We start from the raw sequence: 21,365 nt of genomic DNA, 5'->3' as shown, positions 1-21,365 counted from the left end.
CCCCATCGAGTGGTATGTGCACTTTATAAGGTCTTTAAAGATCTGCGTGATAACCTCTTTCAGTTCAGCATCCATCACTGATTCTGCAGAGTCTTTATCCGTATGTTAGAGCGTCGGGACCGATTCTCGAGGTCGTCTTGTTTAATTCCAAGTTGCATGTGATTCTCGCCAGTTCCTCCAGTGCAATATCCAATTGCTTGCTATCATCTGCCAATTACTGGATCGCACGATTGAGTACACGTACTCCCTTAATGAAGCAATTTTTTTTTTTTTTAATTGAAGTCTGCCAGTGTGTGTCGTATCTCGGAGGTAAATGTGGTAAATTGTTACTGAAAGGAGGCAGAACATTTATCTTGACATTATTGGAGGCTAGTAGCAAAATATTCCTTGGAAGCTGCAATTTCTGGGTCCGAATTGAGTCAGACACTGGTCCGAAGAATCTGCTGGTGCGGGTGTACCCACTTCCCTCACCACAAACTTTTCCAATGCGTTGGGTTGGTTTGACTGTGACTGTGATTGTGTGTGAACTGCCAGAATCCTTTTTTCCTGCCTCTTGGCATGTTTTGCGTTGAGACCAGTATAGATCCACAAGTCCCACACTGCCCTACCTGTTAGGCCTTGCCTCCTCACCCGGTGGGTTGAGCCATTTTCAAATTAGCAGCGCACCTGCCGTGGAGTGTCAGCAAATGCCCTTCGCCCCTGGTGCCTCATGCCACATCAAACATACTTTGCTGTGCACAGAGCACTAATCTGACCACCTTCCAGTTCAGCACTGTGTACAGCTTCCACCTTGCGCCTGTGCTCTAAGGAAATGTTCCCAACAAACATATGCTACCCCTCCCCCCATCAATTGAGATAACTGGCACCAGGCCCACAGTTTCCACCAGAACACGTTCAAGGCGTCCTGAAATCCCGGCCTTCAAACCTTCAGGGAACCAAATGCCTGCCCTCTTTCTGCTAATGCTGCTATACAAGTGTGCCCCTTATTGGGAACCGCACAGCTTTTGCCCAGGGTGTGCACCTCTTCCCGCTCTGAGGTCGCTCACTCTGAGAGACACTCGCCACCTGGCCTGCTGATCCCACGCTATCAGGTTGCGTGTGCTGGGCACACGCTATTCCCTTGCAGCAGACCACTGCTCCAGAGTGAGCCCATTTCTTTCCAGGGTGTGCAGCAACCACCGGGACCCATCCGCAGCCCTTGCGGTGTCCAACAGAAGAGGGAATGGAGAGGGGTAAGCTTCCTGCAGACTGTGACACCTCCCTGTTGGCGCACAGCAGGGCCCTGCACGGTCTGCCACACCCGTAGTCGGCAAGATCGCCAAACTTGATTTCCCCATGCTCATGCTGTATCCCTAAGGAACAGGTTGTGTCCCTCGCCTACCTCTGCGCCCCAGAGAAATAATCTGTGCTTTTAAGGCTTGATCAACGACCTTAAAGCTAAATTAGAGACATAGTGCGCCACACACATCCTCCACGTGCGCCAGCCATCTTGGAATCCCTTAAACTGTATTGAGTTGTGCTTTCCCAGAATTTCTTTAGTACAGTTCTAAAATTGTTTCCTGTGTTCATACTTATCCTTGAGTAGCTTGATATCATTGTAACAGTGTTGGTCTAATTAAGTTTCTATAACTGAATATCACTATGTTTTGACTAATAGGGTCTGCTGCCTTTTGAATTAGTTTTTGGACTACTTATTATAAAAGTATAACTAACCTGGTCTTATTCCCCAAGAATAGCAGAGTGCTATCCTGGATGTGTAATTGTAGGTTTGGCTCGCTTTGAACTGCTGATTGCTATTCTTAACAAGGTTATACTTTGGTTTGTATACCAGAAGTATTGAGTTGTTTTTTTTTATAATTGTGTTTTATATGATATTTGCTGGTACTTTTCCCAAGATTTAGCTTGAGCTACATGTATTTATAATCCTTCTTTTTACAATACATAGTGTTTCATGGTTTCTTTGGATGCTACAATTTACAGCCTCTCCCCCCTCCTAAGATAAGCCTGGATGTATATGCTACCAAATGTTCTCAGGTGGTACAGCCTTATAGTACGAGTGGAGTTTTGTACTGCCTCAAATACGGTTTTATGATGCCCTTAGTTGGACTTTGGAAAACTACTCTACCATTCAAAGTAGCTCTAATATTACTGCTTGATCTCCAGAGGAATTTGAAGGTGAAAGAACTTATTTATTGCTTTTTTTACTCCTTAAATCCTTAAAAGCTCATTTGATTCCAATTGGGGAATAAAATCTGATCAGATCCCTGCTTGCAACCCTTACATAGGAAGTTAAATGATCGGAACATAATGCAGCCTATAGTTGTGTTCCCCAGCCTCGATGAAATTCAGTTAGCACCAAAGTTTATTTCGAAGGGATTGTGTCCTCCGACGTATTCCTCATCTTAGATATCTCCTTCCAGCTCTGCTGGCCTCTGAAAATGTTTTCTCTCTAGAGGGCGCTGCGCGTCGACGTCTTTCGAGTCGATGTCCCTCGACAGCCGCCGTACCGACGCCGACGTCATCCTGGCTATAAAGGCCGCGCGCATCGCCCGTTGCTCAGTTCTGTTTTTCCGCGCGTACTCAGTGCCTCGGAATACCTTTGCTCAGTTTTTGTCAGGTTAAACCTATTTACCTCGAGTTATTCGATCCGTACTCGATGGCTTCTTCGTCGGAACCGACAACTCCTCGATCCGGCTTCAAAAAATGCAGAGATTGTGGGAAAAAGATGTCGCTGACTGACCCTCACAGAGTTTGTCTGTGGTGTTTGGGAGCTGAACACCATTGTTCGGAGTGCGAGGACTGTATGTCCATGACAGCTAAGGCCCTGAAGGAGCGTAGGGGGAAGCTGGAGAAAGGTAAGACTTTTAAAGCTTCTTCTTCGTCGACGAAGTCGAGACATTCGTCTCCTCGTCACCATTCGCGCTCCAGATCTCGGAGTGGGTCTCATCACTCCTCGAGATCGAAGCACTTGAAGAGGAGACGTCGAAGATCCCCTTCTCCGTCTTCCTCTTCCTCTGTTTCGCCAAAGAGAATCCAGTGCCCCACGAAACATAGTTCCCGGGCTGAATGGGAGGAATTCCGCAAAAATATGATGAGCGTCTTCGAGAAAGCGGCCTCGACCCCCTCGAAGACTGCCGAGAGCGATGCGCTGGTCGAAAGACCCGAAGGTCAAAAACGCTGCGAGTCGCAGTACCCGGCGAAGGAAACCTCTCGAGCGCGTCACGAACCCTCGAGCAGGTCTATGACCTCCAAACCTCCTCGAAGGTGCCGTCGACGAAAGTTCCATCGAGGTCGATGTCTTAGACGCCGTTGTCGAAGGGACCTTCGACACACGAGTCTGTCGACTCGACGCCAGCTTCGACACCGGTGTCGACGCCAAGAAAAGTCAAGGTTACGACACACCCAGTGTCTATCCCCAGGTCCTCGACGTCGATGGCTTCGAGATTGTCGAGTAGAATCCCAATTCTGTCGAGGTCTTCGAGGCCTCCGCCTTTGTTTTCGACGCCACGCTCGAAGCCTTTGACGTCCATCGTCGTTTTCGAGGCCGATTATGACAAGTTCGGCACCCTCTGCGTTGGAAATGGGGTTTACACCCTTTATGAGTTCAGAACAATTGAGAACTATGTCCTCTTGGAAGAGGGTGAATTGTCTGAACAGGAAGACACATTTGAGTTGCAGGGACCTGTAACCCCAATTAGAGAGGAATTTTCCTCTGAAGAACGCAGGTTAAAGGATCTTCATGATTCCTTACATGAGGCAAGTGGGTTAGACACCTCCCCTGAGGTGGAGTTTGCTAGGCCAGACCCGGGGGAGCATGCTGAAACCCCCTATAGAGCCTTAATGGCCAGGATCACAGAGTTTATGGGGTGGTCTGCACCTTCAAAATCTTTCCAACAAGATGACCTCATGGATATTCTTGACAAAGGCCCACAGGAGGATCCTGTGGTGCCTTTTCATAAAGCTCTTCAGAGGAAGATCATGACAAACTGGGAAACCCCAGATGTCATACCAGCAGTAAATAAAAAACTGTCTACAAAGTACAGGGTATCCTCTACAGACCCGGAGTTTTTGTCTAAACACCCATCCCCAGAAAGTCTGGTGGTACAGGCAGCATCCTCTACCGATGTCAAGACGGCTTATCCTACCGTCCCACAGGACAGGGACGATAAAAAATATGATGCTATGGCTAAGAGTCTTTTCGGCATGTAGCATGGCGTTAAAATCTGTTAATGCTACTTGCACCCTTGCTAGATTCAGCCATACACTTTGGGAGTGTGCTTCTACAGCGGCTGACTGCATCCCGGAGGGAGAAGAAAGGGATGCGTTCCTGAATATTATACAGGACGGTAAAGACGCTATGTGCGAATCCCTCCAGACGGGCATTGATTCGGCTGACAGTATCAGCAGAGCAATGCGGCAAGTACAACAACCAGGAGATTCGCTTAGTTGAGAGTCTGGTTTTGCCCCAGATGTGCAAGCCAGGCTCTTGAACATGCCATTCGATGGCTCTTCTTTGTTCGGGAAAAAGGCGGATGACCGTTTAGAGAAACTGCAAACTTCAAAAGCAGCAGCAAAATCCCTAGGAGCTGCAATCCGTCAGACACCTTTTCGTCCCACAGGAACCTCTGCGAGGGGCAAGTCCTTTCGCTTCTACTCTGCATTCGGAAGAGGTAGAGGACGACCGGCTCAAAGGGGACAAAGAAGAACTACCCGAGGTGGACGAGGTAGATATTCAAAAGCCGCAGCAACAGCAGGTGCCTCTTTACCATCGGCATCAGCTGCCCCAAAACCACTCTGAGGACTTCCCTCACAGGACACCTGTTGGAGGCAGGTTGACTCAACATCTGGCAGTATGGCAGGCTATCGCGTCAGATGCTTGGCATTGGAAACAGTTGCCCAAGGTTACTGCCTACCTTTCCTACGTATACCTCAGTCATCCACTGGGGATCAGCTCTCAGAAAGCTCCAGATCCGCTCCTCTTGCAGGAAATTTTAGACCTGCTAGAGAAAGGTGCCATAGAACCGGTACCTGTAGCGGAGAGGAACAAGGGCTGGTACTCCCCTTACTTTCTCATTCCGAAGAAAGACGGAGGACTGAGACCCATCTTGGACTTGCGAGAATTGAACAAATTCCTCAGGAAAGACAAATTCAAGATGGTCACTCTTTCTCAGATCCTCCAGGCCCTTCAGTTCCAGGACTGGTTGGTATCTCTGGATCTTCAGGACGCTTATTTCCATGTGCCTATCCATCTCAAACACATGAAATACCCGAGGTTCGCAATTGGCAAGTCTCACTATCAATTTCGAGTGCTGCCATTTTGGCTGACCTCCGCCCCGAGGGTCTTCACCAAGTTAATGTCGGTACTGGCGGCAAGTCTAAGTAGGGAAGGGATTCACGTCTACCACTTCCTGGACGATTGGTTGATCAGGGCTGTTTCTTCGGAACAAGCTCAGATCTAGTTAAATCACGTGTGCCACTCCCTTCACAGACTGGGCTTCTCCCTCAATTTAAAGAAGTCACAAATGATACCATCGCAGAGACTCCAGTTCATAGGAGCGATCCTGGATACTTCCCTGGGAAAAGCCTCGCCACCAGAGGTGAGGGCTCAAGATATTCTACAGATGGTTACCAAGTTCCAACATGCCCAACGTCTCCCAGCCTTCGACTTTTTGACGTTGCTAGGCCTCATGGCATCCTGCATTTTCCTAGTGCCAGAGGCTCACCTGAGAATGAGATCCCTCCAGTGGGCACTGAGGACTCCGTGGTCACAATTCTCAGGGAGAATGACAGATCTTCTTCAGGCTCCCGACAGAGTAGCTCGAGACCTTCAGTGGTGGGCCTGTCAGGAGAACATTCTGAAAGGAGAACAGTTTTGGCAACCCTGGCCGGAGATAACAGTAGTCACGGATGCCTCACTCACGGGGTGGGGAGCCAACGCCAACGACTTGACCATCAGCGGTCGTTGGTCTCCATCGGAGTCCAGACTACATATCAACCTGTTAGAGCTGAGAGCCATCAGACTTGCGCTGAAGGCGTTCCTGCCAGCTGTACAAGGGAAAAACGTCTTGATAATGACGGACAACACGGTGGCCATGCATTACCTCAACAAAAGAGGAGGCGTAGGATCACTACCCCTGTGCAGAGAGGCGATGCAGCTCTGGTTTTGGGCAATCCAAGAAGGAATCTCTCTATCGGCAGTTCACCTAGCCGGAGAGAAGAACTTGACAGCGGACGCTCTGAGCAGGCAGAGCACAGTCTCCCACGAGTGGGAGCTAGCTCAGGAAGTCCTTCAAGAGATCTTCGCCCTTTGGGGAACCCCTCAGGTAGATCTGTTCACCACCAGCCTCAACAGGAAATGCGATCTGTTCTGCTCAAGGGAATTTCCCCCGAGAGGAGCTCTGGGAGACGCGTTCATAGTGGACTGGGAGTTTCCGCTTCTGTACGCGTTCCCACCGGTCCCTGTCATTCCTCAAATGATCAGGAGGTTGAGAAGATTCCGGACAACCATGATCCTAATTGCCCCGGATTGGGCCAGGAGAACGTGGTACCCGGACCTTCTAGACTTGTCCATCTGCCCTCCAATTCGACTTCCACTCAAAGAACCTACTCTCACAGAAGGGAGGTCGGGTTCTCCATCCAGACATCAAAACCCTCAACCTTCACGCTTGGCTTCTGAAAGGCTGAGGTACAAGGATTGGGACCTCCCTGATGATGATATGGAGGTGTTGCTTTCGGCAAGGAGGCCAGCAACAAAGTCTTTATACCGCTGCCGTTGGAACAGATTTTGCAGCTGGTGTAGAGAACAGAATATCGACCCTTTTTCATGTGGTACACCAATGGTTTTGTCCTTCCTACTATATTTGGCAAATTCAGGCCTTCAATTTGGCACCATTAAGGGCTATCTCGCAGCACTAACCATCTTTAAGCGCACTGCGGAAGAACCATCCTATTTCAAGTTACCCTTGGTAATACAATTTCTTAAGGGGTTAACCAATGTTTGTCCCCCAAGACAATTCCAAGTTCCCCTATGGGATTTAAACTTAGTCCTAACTTTCCTGATGGGCACACCTTTCGAACCACTCCATTCTTGTTTGTTAAGATTCCTTACCCGTAAAACTGTTTTATTAATAGCACTTACATCTGCTAGAAGGGTGAGCGAATTACAAGCTCTTTCTTTAAACCCCCTCACACTATCTTTCACAAAGACAAAGTTGTCCTGCAAGTGAAGCCTAATTTCCTCCCAAAGGTGGTTTCTGAATTCCATATCACTCAGAAGATTACCCTACCATCTTTCTATCCTCCTCACCCGTGGAAAGAGGAAGAGAGGTTACACAGGCTAGACCCTAGAAGGGCTTTAAGTTTTTACATCAGTAGACTAGCCAGGATAAGACAGGCAGACCAGCTGTTTGTAGGTTACACTGGTCACAAGCTGGGGTTACCAATAACTAAGCAGACCATTTCCAGATGGATCATTCTAGCCATTCTGGAATGTTATAAATTGGCAGGAAAAGAGCCCCCTCAAAACCTTAGGGCTCATTTGACCAGAGGTATTGCAGCTTCATCGGCCCTCAAAAGAGGTGTGCCGGTTAAAGACATCTGTGCGGCCGCTACATGGTCGTCTGTCCATACCTTTACACGATTTTACAATTTGGATTCCTCCTCCAGTCAAGAGACTAGGTTTGGAAGGGCTGTACTGCATTCTATTCATCAATAGAAGACAGCATGAAGTCAGTACTCCCTCCTCCAATAATAGAATACTGCTATGGGAGCATATCTAAGATGAGGAATACGTCGGAGGACACAATCCCTTCGAAGAACAAGTTACTTCTTACCTCGTAACGTTCTTTCGACGGGATGTTCCTCCGACGTATTCCTCATCAACCCTCCCATCCATCCCTGCAGTTCTACTTCCCTTGTTGTTGCAGCTTACGCTCCTTCAGGGTGATTAGTTTAGTCCAGAAAGCATTATTGTGGGCTACAAAACGGAACTGAGCAACGGGCGCTGCGCGCGGCCTTTATAGCCAGGATGACGTCGGCGTCGATACGGCGGCTGTCGAGGGACATCGACTCGAAGGACGTCGACGCGCAGCGCCCTCTAGAGAGAAAACATTTTCCGAGGCCAGCAGAGCTGGAAGGAGATATCTAAGATGAGGAATACGTCGGAGGAACATCCCGTCGAAAGAACGTTACGAGGTAAGAAGTAACTTGTTCTTATTTTATGGAGCCCCTTTGAAGAGAATCAAATACATTTGTATTTTAAGTTAACAGCTGCAATGCTCAGAGGTACAACATATGGAGTGCCTTTTCCTGTAACTAGAGTCCCATCTTCTGCAATGCACTTATCAGTTAAACAAGATGCTGTGTGTTTAAATTGCATAGATATTTCAGGCCACAATTCAAGCAGAATTTGAGTGCTACTTGTGGCTTGACTCTGAAGCCAGTATTTCTTGAACTGTTGATGTCCTTGGCATTTTTGCATTGTCTTGAATTATGACTTGAACTAATCGTATGCGTTTTTTAAGAAATTATTGGAATTGCCACTGCCTCAACTAAAGACGTGTTTTTATTTCCAACAGTTCACATTTAAAAAGGATGAGTCTTGTAAACTTGTGTGCCTAAAAGAATTTGATATGGCAAATTCAGAATCCAAGCAAAAGCTAGACTTCTTGAAAAAAAGTATGCTTTTGAACTACCAACATCACTGGTAAGTTACAGATAAAAGAATGGCGAGTATATTCTGCCTTTTGAAGCTTACCCAGCAATGATTGCTTTTTTGCTGTGAACATTGTAACACTTTTTTATTGAGGACAGTCCTGTTTTGTATAACCATTCTATAGTTTCGTACCAAGCCATTGTACTAATGAGGCCTCAATACGCTATACTGTCTCAGATAAATTGTTGCTCAGAGGATTTAATTTGCCTGTATTTGTAAGCTCTATCAATTTTCAAGGCTTTTCAATTAACCATGACTTTGTCATAATTTGCAGAATGTCATTCGTTTTCCCATTTCTAAGGGTAAGATTGAAAGTCCACTTTGAGTCCCCCTGATCCTTTGTCTTGTCGCCTGTGGTTCCCTGATCAAACGACTGGTGTATGTGCTCCATAGGTACCTTTTAGGGCTACCTCAATGGGTTCCCTTTAGTTTCCCGGGGAGGTATCCTTTCTCCGACAATGTGCTCAGGATGTGGTTGCTGGCAGTATTCTCCAGCATGGAGTCTGGCATGGATTCACATGCTCATGAATATTCTCCATTGGGCCGGGAATCCTCGGTAAAGAAAAAATCAGTATCAGTTTTGTTTCTGATCTGTCTTTCTCAGTAGTAACCAATCACTGGTCTCTGGGTCATACTGCCCCCAGCCAATGACTGCCCTCTCCCTAAGCCCCGCCTCTGGCAGCCATCTTCAGATTTTTACCGCACGCTCAAGTGTTGGGAGTCCTCGTGTTTAGCTCTCGAGCTTTTGCTGCGTTTTCGCGCTTTTCAAAGAGAATTTCTCATTTTTCGGTCAAATAGAGCCTTAAACTCCACCGTCTCTACATCCGATTAACGGGGATCCGTGTCGGATTTTTCTACGCCCCTCAAGGGTGAAGATTTCGTCGAGTTATGCTTCTTGGAGGATTCCAGAAGTTTCTGCGGCCTACCCGAACATGGCCCAGGAGAAAGCTGTTCGACGCCCGGAAAGCTGTTCAGGGTTTGCCTTGGATGCCAGCTGCAGAATGTGTTCAAGGAGGACGAGTACTCGAAATGTCTCTACTGCCTTCATGAGGACAAAACGCACGTGGAGAAGGACTGTGTGTTTTGTAGAAACATGTCGGAACGGACCATCAGGGACCGACACCTTCGTGTCTCCAACTGGCTGGAAGGAAAGAGCCCGTCGGGTGAGAAGTCAGAGCGGTCTTCGAAGTCCTGTGAGGGCGCCCCGGCGACGGGGACCCAACAGAAGGCAAAGCACCGCGAGTCTGCGGGCACCGGGAGCGCCGAACGGTCGGGCTCCTCGGCTGCCAGGCAGGCCGCACCCTCTCCAGCGCCATCAACCACGAGCCAACGCTCTGGCTCAGGGAAGAGGAAGGCCGAGAACCCGGCGAGGCTTCTGGAGAAGCCCCGGTCAAGCTCGAAGGATCCGGCCGAGGGGGAGCAAGGCGGTGACCCTACCCCCCAAGGTGAAGGCCACAGGCCCACACAAGGTGGTAAAGGCCTTGATTCACCCGGCCAAGGCCTCTATCGAGGAAGTCGCGGCGGCCCTGGGCCCATTGAAAAGACCCCCATGAAGACCCCGGTGGAAAAAAGGGGGGGCGGGCGGTGGCCATTGTGGACACAGACACGGCATCCGAGGAGGAGCTGGTAGAAGTCTTAGAGGGCCTCGACGAGGGCGTCGAAGAGGCCCGTCCCCACGGGAAGGATCCCGACGAAGGGTGACAACGGCACCGGTGAGGGTCCTAGTCACCCGTCGCTTCCGGAGCTGCAGGATAACTCGGCGGCCATTTTGTTGGCGATACAATCCTTATGTTCGGAGATAAGGACGAGATTGCCCTTAGCACCAACGGAGGATCCGGAACCAGGCTTGACGGAGGAGCCAGAGCCAGGACCGGCGGGAAGACCCCCGAACAAGAGGACGGATCCATCCAGCCCCGCCTTTTCAGCCCTTGCGGCCTGCTCAGCCTTTACCCACGTCCCCCGTCCCTGGGGATGGCACGGGAACGGACACGGCCACGATGGGTACCGACGGTGATGACGGGACAGAGCTCCCATCGCCCCCAGCCCGGGCCTCCCTGCCCGACGAGATCGGATCTTTCCATGCAATGATTGCCAGGGCATCCAAGCCTTTTCAGCTCTGCCCCGAAGAGAAGGAAGGTTTCCTTTACCAACGGCGCAAGGCCAAGAGGAAGACAGTCCTCGCATGCCTCTGCTGGATGACATCTAGGACGAGGGTCTCGCCCTTCTCAAGAACCCGTCTACAACGCCTGCCAAGAGGGATCGGTACGAGAAGTAGTACTGGGTCCCCGACGCGGCCCCTTTGTGCCTTAGGGCACAACCGACCCCTGACTCGGTCGTCTCAGCGGCAGCCAAGAAGAAAGCGGGGGGGGGGGGGCGCATCGGCCTCAAAGTCAACTTCCCCGCCGGACGGCGAAGGAAAGAAGCTGGACGCAATGGGACGACGAGTTATCCAGTCGGTGACAACAACGATTAAGGCGGCCAAGGCCCTCACGATCATGGCCCGCTACGACAAGGAGTTATGGTACAAGATCGCCGCCCTGTTGGACTTCCTACCGGATGACGAGCGGGCCGAGGCCTGGAGATCTTGCAAGAAGGCGAAGTGGCGTCAGACAACGCCATTACGGTGGCAACGGACATTGCCGACACCAGTTTCCACCAGCTAGGCAACAGCGTTTGCCTTAGACGACGAGGGTGGCTCAAGGCGACGGATTTCCGCCAGGACGTAGAAGCCAAGGTTTTGGACATGCTGTTCGATGGGGACAATCTGTTTGGTAAAACAGTGGATGAGTCCCTCCAAGCCACAAGGCGGACACGGAGACAGCTAAGGCCCTAGGTGTTCTCTGGCAACGAAGGCCGTCCTTTCGGAGCACCCGAGGCAAGCAGGGTGCCTCCAAGGGATTCGGCCGTGGCTCCTCTACGCACCGCCAAGCGGCTCGCTCCTCGTCACAGGAAGCCTATAGAGGACGAGGCAAGTCGGGTGGACCCCGCCGTCATCGCCAGGGAGGCCAAGGTGGCAAGGCGTCCTCTAAGCAAGATTGAACCGACAGCGGTGTCGGGCCACCACAGAAGCACCCCGTTGGGAGGCCGGCTGGTGAAGTTCGTCAGCATGTGGGAGTCCATCTCCACCGACCGTTGGGTGCTGGACACCTTGGCCCAGGGGCACGCCCTCGAATTTCCCAAAAAGTGCCCCCGTGTTCCACCCGTGGCCAGGAAGGAAAATCACGTCCCTGAACTGCTATTGGAGGTAAGGGCGATGCTCAAAAAAGGTGCCATCGAGCTCGTCCCGTAGAGGCTCCGGGGCTCCGTATACTCAAGGTACTTCCTTGTGAACAAGAAGACAGGAGGATGGCGCCCCATCCTGGAACTGCGACGACTGAACAAGTACATCCAGGCACAGAAGTTCCGGATGGTCACCCTCCAGCACGTGCTGGGACAGCTGGAGGAGGGCGATTTCCTGTTGGATTTGGAGGATGCATACTTCCACATCCCCATTCTAAAAGGACACCGAAAGTTCCTCAAGTTTGTGGTCCAAGGACGGCACTACCAGTTCAAGGCCCTGCCGTTCAGATTGAAGTCGGCACCCAGGGCGTTCACCAAGTGCCTCGCACGTGTGGCGGCGCGGCTGCGCCTGCAGGGGATCCACGTCTACCCCTATCTGGACGACTGGGCCATCTGAGCAAGGACAAGGGAGCTCGCCGTAGATTACACAGCGAAGACCGTCCAGCTGCTCACGGACCTGGGATTCTCCATCAACTTTCCCAAATCCCACCTGGTCCCGTCGCAAGTCGCACTGTTTCTGGGAGCCAAGCTCGACACAGTGGCGCGTCTCACCTCGCCGTCGGAGGAAAGGACGAAGGCCATCCTGGGCAAGGTGCAGCGTCTGCTGGCCACGCACGTGGCCAGGGTGAGGTCCATCAAGTCCCTCCTCGAGATGATGTCGTGCTGCATATATCTTGTGCACCTGTGCAGGCTTCGGATGTGCCCTCTGCAAGAGTTCCTAGACTCCCGCTGGATCCAAGTGACGGGCAGCTTCGAGGACAGGATTCCGCTCAACGAGACCTTCCGACGAGCGTTCCGGTGGTGGGGCACCCGCGCTCATCTGACGGCGGGCAGACTTTCAGACCCCATCCCACCAGATAACAGTGACGACAGATACCTCCCTGGAAGGGGGGTGGGGGGGAGCGCACACCGGAGAACTTCACGCGAGAGGCCTTTGGCTCCCGGAGGAGAAGACGCTCCACATCAACATCCTGGAGCTCTGTGCAGTGTTCTGGGCCCTCGGGTCCTTTCTCCCATCCCTCAAGGGCAAGGTGGTGAGAATCTTCAACGACAACACCACCACAATGTTCTACATCTGGAAGCAGGGAGGAACCAGATCCCCAGCCCTCTCCAAGGAAGCCCAGGATCTGTGGCATTGGGCCGTCGCCCAAGGGATGTTTCTGGTGCCCTTTCATCTGGCAGGGATAAAGAACACCATCGCCGACTCACTCAGCAGGGAGCTGCGCTCGTGCCACGAGTGGGAACTACGTCAGGATCAAGTGGATCGACTCTTCCGACGATGGGGAAAACCGCAGATCGACCTGTTCGCGACGAACTCCAAGTGCCAGAGTTTCACCAGCTGGGTTTCCCCAGCCGAGGAGCAAAGGCGATACTTTCTCGTTCCCCTGGGACGGCCTGTTCCTATATGCGTTCCCTCTGTTGCCGTTGCTGCTCCGACTCGTCAACCAGCTTAAGAGGTCCCGGTGCAGAATGATCCTCGTTGCACCGGTGGGGCCGAGGCAGATCTGGTTTCCGGACCACCTGCGACCACTGTGATACTGTGTAGTGCCTTATGGTCGCCCAGAGACCATTGTGTTGTAAACCACCTACCCACCAAACCAAGTACTAGCTACGCACAATGTCCAGCCTACTAAGCTTCTACTGCATCATGGCTATTGCTACACTTCCTGCTACCAGCAAGCTGGGCAGCTACACAGAGACCCCACTACACTCACATGCACCTCTATTACATATATCACCAGATATTATGACTAACACGTATGCATATACTGACTCCAAACACCAAGCTCTGCCAGAACCTCTAGCTTACACTTCCAAGCCTAGCTCCACCCGCGATAGAAATAGCAAACTACGCGCTAGACTTAACAAACTCCATGATACACCCAGACGACTCCTCCTTCTTATAAATTCTGATATGAAACACCAAATTGGCAATACAGGCTACGCCTCCAACCGCACCCGAGCTTCAACGCTCACCCAAATACCTGTGCCCAAGACTAAATCCAGTGCTAAAAACACTCCTAATCCTACACTTACCAAAGAGGAAACTAAGGACCATTCCTATAAAGGAGCACTTCTCAATGCCAGGTCACTAGTTGCACATGCCCTTGAGATAGCTGATCTAATCACTGAGAATAACCTGGACTTCATTGCTATAACTGAAACCTGGCTACACCAGGCAGCAGGCCCATCACTTATGTTAGCCATACCTGACGGCTACACTATATGCAGACAAGACCGAGAGGGCACCCGCGGAGGCGGAATTGCCATTATCTCTAAATCAAGCCTCTCACTAAGACTAGCCCCTGCACTAACGCTACAATCCTGTGAAGCCCTCACTGCTAAACTCCTTATAAATAATAATCAATCCCTAACTATTCACCTAATCTATAGACCTCCAGGCCCGCTTGGGACCTTCGAAGAGGATCTACACAAGTTACTAACCCTCAATGCTAAAACCACCTCTCAATTGCTGGTATTAGGGGATTTTAACTTAGGATTTAACGACAAAACAGATGTGCATGCCGCGACCATCGCCCAAGCTATTAATTCCCTAGGCTTCTCCCAAAAAGTCAACAACCCTACCCATACGAAAGGTAGAATATTAGACTGGATCGCTGACTCTAACTGTACTACAGTCATCTCCTCTATCTCGGCTTTATCATGGTCTGACCACTCATTAGTGTCCTTTGACCTCCTAACCTCCCAACCATCCGCTACAGTCGTCCCCATGGCACCTTCATGCCCCACAAGAAACAAAAAGATTATGACAATAATGTCATACCTGCTATTCTTCCAACCTTAAACGCCTTGCCTGACAATTTAGACCCCGGCACTTTAGTTCACGAGTATAACAAAATTATGACTGATACCTTGGACAAAATTGCCCCACTTAAAATGCGCACAAGTAAACCCAAAGCCCATCTAAATAAATGGTTCACGCCCGAACTCAAGGCCTTACGCCTCACCAAGAGAAAATATGAATCCAACTGGAAAATATGTGCAACTGCTGAGAACAAGGCTAACCTAATATCTATCTCCCGTCAATACAAAAACGCAGTCTGTCTGGCTAAGAAAAACTCATACAACGATCGTATCGCCAATTCTAAATCAAGCACGAAGGAACTCTTCTCCATCCTAAAGGAACTTGAGTCACCTATTGCCATACCAGACACTTGCACTAAAGATCAGACCTGGTGTTCTGACATCCAATATGCTCTATCTAATAAAATCACTACCCTCCAAAACAAAATTCAACTGAAAAAGGACTCGCTTAAACTCCCTACACTGTCACCACCTAAGGCGATCCACATGCCTCAACATACCAAATTTTCCTTCACCAAAACTTCCACACTTGAGATTGAAAAAATTATCCTCACCCTCAAACCATCCAACTGCAAAGGTGACATCTGCCCAGCACAGCTAATAAAAGACGCTGCCAGAGACCTATCACCATTTATCTCCAAACTGGTCAATGCATCCTTCTCTACAGGCATCATCCCAGCTAATCTAAAACAATCCTGGGTGCTCCCGTTGCTTAAAAAGCAAACTCTAGATCCTCTTATCCCCACCAATTACCGCCCAATCACTACAGTTCCGTTTCTGCTAAAGATCCTGGACAAAGTGGCCTATATACAGATTCAAAACTACCTTGAACTGCACAAACTACTAGGAACTAGACAATCTGGCTTCCGCCCACTACACGGAACGGAAACAGCCCTGATTGACTTAAAGGCCCAAATAGACGAACTGAGAGATCAGGGCAAGACAGCCCTCCTCCTCCTACTAGATCTCTCAGCTGCGTTTGATCTTGTGGACCACAAAGTCCTCTGCAAACACCTGGACGTTGCCGCTCACTTCTCCACCCAAGCCATCAGTTGGATAGAATCCTTTCTAAGTGAGAGAACTATGAGAGTCTTTTCCCCTTCGGCAGCAGCTGACCCTATACCTATTACTTGTGGAGTCCCTCAGGGATCCTGCGTCTCTCCGACCCTCTACAATATATTCACCAAACCTCTGTTCGACGATCTGGACAATCTCGGTATCACCTACACTAACTATGCAGATGATACACAGATTCTCTTCCCACTTTCTGGGGATCACAGCAGGGATGGGGAGTTGGTGAATAGAGTGTATCTCATCATTCAGGCATGGATGGCCACTCACGGTCTTTGCCTGAATGATGATAAGACAGAGTTGATCATTCTGGGCACACAAGCTAATATTAACAAATTGGGCCCGGATTACTCAGCCTTCAGCATAGACGGAAATGCCATTAAAGTCTCGAGGGAAGTAAAAACACTTGGTTTCTATCTCGACTCTACCCTGTCCTTCACTAAACAGGTAAACTCCCTAGCCTCCACTACTGCCTACACTTGTAAATTGATCAGAGCAGGCAAGCCCTTCCTGTCCAATACCAGCTGCCTAATCCTGGCTAGAGCCTTAATTCTTTCCCGACTAGACTACTGTAATGCCCTATACAGTAGCGCCAATAAAGCCACTACCCTAAGACTTCAAATTCTACAAAATAATGCTCTCAGAGCTGCATTAGGAATAAAAAAGAGGGAGCATATCTCCTCGACTAGGCGGCAACATAAATGGCTCTCTACGGAGAATAAAATCCAGCTAAAAATGAACTCATTAACCCATAAGGCCTTAAATAATGCAGCTCCCAGCTACTTAATGGACAAAATAAAAATAAAAACTTCTAATAGACCCATGAGAATCGCCAATTCCAATTGTTTGGCAGTACCTAGATTCAGACTCGCCAAAATTGGTGGCGCCTGCTTCCCTGTGAAAGCTGCTAACCTGTGGAACGCCCTGCCACCTAACCTAAGAGCTGACCAACCCTTCCCCCATTTCAGAAGGAACCTTATCAAACACATTATCGCCAACAACGACTTAACACCCGAACACTCACAAGTGTAGTCCGACCCAATGCACCCTGACGTGACATCAACCTTTATGCTTATTACCGCAAATCCTGTATGTTGCTAACTGTACATTCATGTAAATACGGCAAATCTTTATCTGTACATTCTTGTAATTTGTGCAATATGGTGTAATATTGTAAATTCATTTATATAACATTGTAACATTGTAAGCTTCGCATATACTTGTTGCTGCGCCCGGTAACCTAAGGGTCTGGTGCGCAATATAAATAAATAAACAAACAAACAAACCTGGACCTGTCAGCGTCCCCACCAGTCAAGCTGCCGATGGACGCGGATCTTCTCTCCAGAGGTAGGAGGCGCCATACTTCATCACGACCCGGAGTCGCTGAACTTGCAGGCCTGGCTCCTGCAGCACTAGAGTTTGGAGGGTACGATATCCCGGCTGACTGCAGAGAGGTCCTTGCAAAGGCCAGGGCGTCCTCAACTCTCAAGTGCTATGGACATATGTGGAAGAGGTTCTCTGTTTGGTGCCGTGCACAGAAGATGAACCCTCTAAGGATTACGGCCCCTCAAGTGCTGCCGTACCTACTGTCGCTGGCCAAGGTTGGACTCGCTCAAGCCTCCATCAAGATACAGCTGGCTGCGATCTCCTGATACACCAGAACCACAGGACGGGCGTCCTTGTGGTCCCATCACCTGGTGAAGGAATTTATGAAGGGACTGTTCCGATTGGTCCCGCCGGTGAAGGCCTCTGCCCCTGCGTGGGAGCTCAACATGGTGCTGACCAGGCTCATGGGGGGGGGGGCCATTTGAGTTCCTGCTTTCGGCACCGTTTAAGTTCCTGTCATGGAAGACTGCGTTTCTTGTGGCCATCACCTCCGCACGACGAGTGGGAGAGATCCAGGCCCTATCCTGCAAGCCTCCATACTTGACTTTTCACGACACGAGGGTGGTGCTGAGGGCGCACCGCTCCTTTATGCCCAAGGTGCCGTCGGACTTCCACCTCAACGAGCCCTTGGTGTTACCTGTTTTCTTCCCGTCGCCTTCGTCACCGGCCGAGAGGACTTTGCTCTTGCTGGATGTGGCTAGAGCGCTGAAGTTCTACGTGGACCGCACAAAGTTTTCGGAAGACATCACAGCTATTTGTGAACTTTGGACCTGTGAACCAAGGGAAGGCTCTCTCGAAGGCTTCCATTTCCAGATGGCTCTCCGGCTGCATCATGCACTGTCATCGGTTGGCAAACCGGCCTTTGCCTGGCCGTCCGAGAGCCCATTCGACCAGAGCTATCGCTGCTACCACGGCGTTCTTGTCTGGTGTGCCCCTGCTGCACATCTGCAGGGCTGCTATGTGGAGGTCGACGCACACCTTCACGAGATTCTACTGCGCCGACCGGGATTCCAGGGAGGAGTCCAGGGTCGGCCAAGCGGTGCTGCGCAACCTGTTCGCATAAGGTGAGCCTGGTGAGGAGGTAAGAATTGCTTAATGTTGAGTTTTTGATGTAATGCTTAATGTTGAGCCTTTGCCACCTCCCGTTGGTTGTGCATGTGTGTACTGCTATGTATTCTTATATTCATGAGCATGTGAATCCATGCCAGACCCATGCTGGAGAACAGTTTTTGTTCCTTGTCTCATTATGGGGCTGCATACCACGTGTGGGTTCTGTTCCTCTGCGACCAGGGTCTTATGTTGCCTACCTTGTGCACACAGTGAACATCCACAACATCTCTGGCTGCTACTACTGAAAACATCCTTTGCAGTTTCCTCCTCCTGCCCCCATGCATCCCTACTGCCAACCACTGAAGGCCTCCTACCAAAGTCGGCAACGCGGTAAAGCGCATTCTCATAGCATGCAATCTGTTTGCCCAAGTGCCTTGCCGCGTCCATCTACTCTTCCTCCCACCCCTTAAACCGCTAACCTACCCATCGCCCAGGCTCAGCATGCACCTCCTACGGAACCACTTGCCTCGCCAGCTAGATGCCGGATGCTGTACTCATGGACACCTGTCTAGTGCTACACCAACCAACCAACCGCCTTCCTACTGCACTTCGAGTATTTTACATGTTATTGCGGCCCAGTTTGTTAGCATACCCACTCTCTCCTTGGAGGAACTTATCTCTGCCACCCTTACTCCACCCCCAAACAACTCATACACCTCCCAAGGACCCACGCTCAGACCCCAGCCACCTACGTTAGCAGTCCAGGCTACCCCCCAACAGCACCACCCCCCAGATGCATCCACCCTCTGTGCACATCTTGCTGCCCCAAACCCAGCCAAAAGAAACCATTATCTAATGGATCGAACAGCCGCCACCCTCAAACCTTTACCTAAGCTGACAGCGGCCCACAGCACACATGCTCTGCAAGCACACATCCCATCAGAATTACACCACCAAGGGCCAATCCAGCCACTCTATCTTGTGCATTCCCACTTGCCCATTAAAATGCGCTCTACTCCATGCAAGATCCATCCCTTCACACGCCCTTGACATGATCGACCTGATCTCTTCCTTAAATCCTGACATCCTAGCAACTACTGAGACTTGGTGGCATAGAGCATCTGGCCCATCACTCACTATTGCTCTGCCTGCCGGATACAAGATGCTGATGGACTAAATGCGAGGGGCGGAGGAGTCACACTCATTGCCTATCAGAGTGCATAACTCTAACCTGCCTGACAACTGTGACCTCTTCAACTAAACTGACCCTCTCAGACTCCGCACCATCTCTCTACACACCTTCTACTGACCCACTGTCCCTGCCACATCCTTTGAGGGAAAACCTCTTGCATACCCTGGGTGCCTGCATTAAACCATCCTCAAATGATTCTTCTAGGAGATTTTAAGCTTGGTTATAATGACAATGATGAGCAGCAATCTCACTCACTCTTGGCTTCACACTATGCATCAACACCCAGACCCACAAAAAAGGCTGCATCCTAGACTGGATTGTGGTCCATAATTATCGGGTATCTATCCACTCCAACAGCCCTTGCCCTGGGTCTGACCATAACATAGTGCAATTTTCTATCCCTCCAACGGTGAACACTACACGGACAGCTGTCCCATTGCCTCCTACTCTAGCATGAAGCTCCAGATCCCTTACCAAGGAGCGCCTCTCCCCTTGCTTACGTCACTCTTACCAAAGCCCCCATTTACTGTCGACCCAAATGCACAAGCAGACCTGTATGTCAAAACGCTTGCATACGTTATTGACATTATAGTCCCCCCCCCCCCCCTTAAGCCATGCAAGATCAAACTGTCAGCACATAGGAACTCGTGGTTCACCCCAGAAGTAAGCAGAAATTAATAGGAAGAAATCGGTGTCCAGACAAATGGTTGACAGACAAATGGTTGACAGACAAATGGTTGACAGACAAATGGTTGACAGACAAATGGTTGACAGACAAATGGTTGACAGACAAATGGTTGACGCAATTTGGTCGACAGGTCAAACGGTCAAATTTGTTTTTAATTTATATATATATTTTTTAGGATTTCGTTTAGGAAAAAAAGGGTTTTTTAGCAAATAAAAAGGGTTGGGGGGGGGACCCCCCAAAAAAAAAATGTGAAAAAAAAAAAAAAAAATTCGACCTGTCGACCTTTTGGTGTCGACAATTTGTCCTGTCGACCATTTATATTCGACCAAATGACCTAGAACCGAAGAAATCACCATCAGAAGGGTATTAACTGTTTACTAAAGCGGCTAAACAATACAAGAAAGCTATCTTCTGTGCCAAATCCTCCACCTACAATGCTCGCATTACCAGTGCTAAATCCAACACCAGTGAAATGTCCAATATCCTCGGAACAAACCCCACCAGTCCTCATAACCAAAGATGACGCCTGGTGCTCCAATATTCAAAATGCCATGCTCGCTAAAATAGTCATCCTTCACCGAAAAATCGACACCAAACGATCCCTGATCGATCTTTCGCAAGGGCCACTGACAGTCTCACCCCCCCCCCCAGGTCATTAAATTCCCCCATGTTCCACTTTACTGGTGTCGCTGAAGAGGAAGTCCAAACTATCCTTAAATGCCTTAACCCCACCTGACGTAAAGGAGACTCCTGCCCTGCCTGTCTGAACAAAGAATGTGCAGACTCCCTAGCGCCCTCATTACCGCCTTTATGAACACCTCCTTCTCCACTGGTATTGTCCCCACCAGCCTCAAGGTAACCTGGGTACTTCCTCTTGTCAAAAAAACTTCCATTAGACCCTGCCATCTCCACCAATTACTGCCCCATCACCACTGTCCCCTTCCCGCTAAAATTTCTGGATAGAGCCGCCTTTCTGAAAATCCAGTGACTCCTAGAAGCTAAACTTATCCTAGGCATGCATCAGTCAGGGTTCTGCCCTGGCCGTGGAAGAGAGTCCGCATTACTGGACCTAAAGATCTAGATCGATGAAATTGGAGATGAAGGCAAGGCTGCTTTGCTGCTCCTCCTCTGCCTATCAGCAGCGTTCGACCTGGTGGACC

General features: G+C 50.0%; 1 protein-coding gene across 1 annotated transcript in view; it reads left to right on the top strand.

The window, feature by feature from the left end:
- TM9SF2 (transmembrane 9 superfamily member 2) overlaps nt 1-21,365 on the top strand; it is a 993,889-nt gene that overhangs the window by 121,059 nt on the left and 851,465 nt on the right. The window contains exon 4 of the mRNA XM_069637011.1: nt 8,577-8,704. Within this exon, the coding sequence (XP_069493112.1) occupies nt 8,577-8,704 (128 nt within the window). The remainder of the gene's footprint in view (nt 1-8,576; nt 8,705-21,365) is intronic.

The sequence above is a fragment of the Ambystoma mexicanum genome, chromosome 7p, assembly GCF_040938575.1.
Source record: "Ambystoma mexicanum isolate Mex_15411 chromosome 7p, UKY_AmexF1_1, whole genome shotgun sequence".
NCBI classification, from domain to species: Eukaryota; Metazoa; Chordata; class Amphibia; order Caudata; family Ambystomatidae; genus Ambystoma; species Ambystoma mexicanum.
The sequence above is the reverse complement of the archived record's forward strand: the minus strand, read 5'-3'. Positions and strand labels throughout refer to the sequence as shown.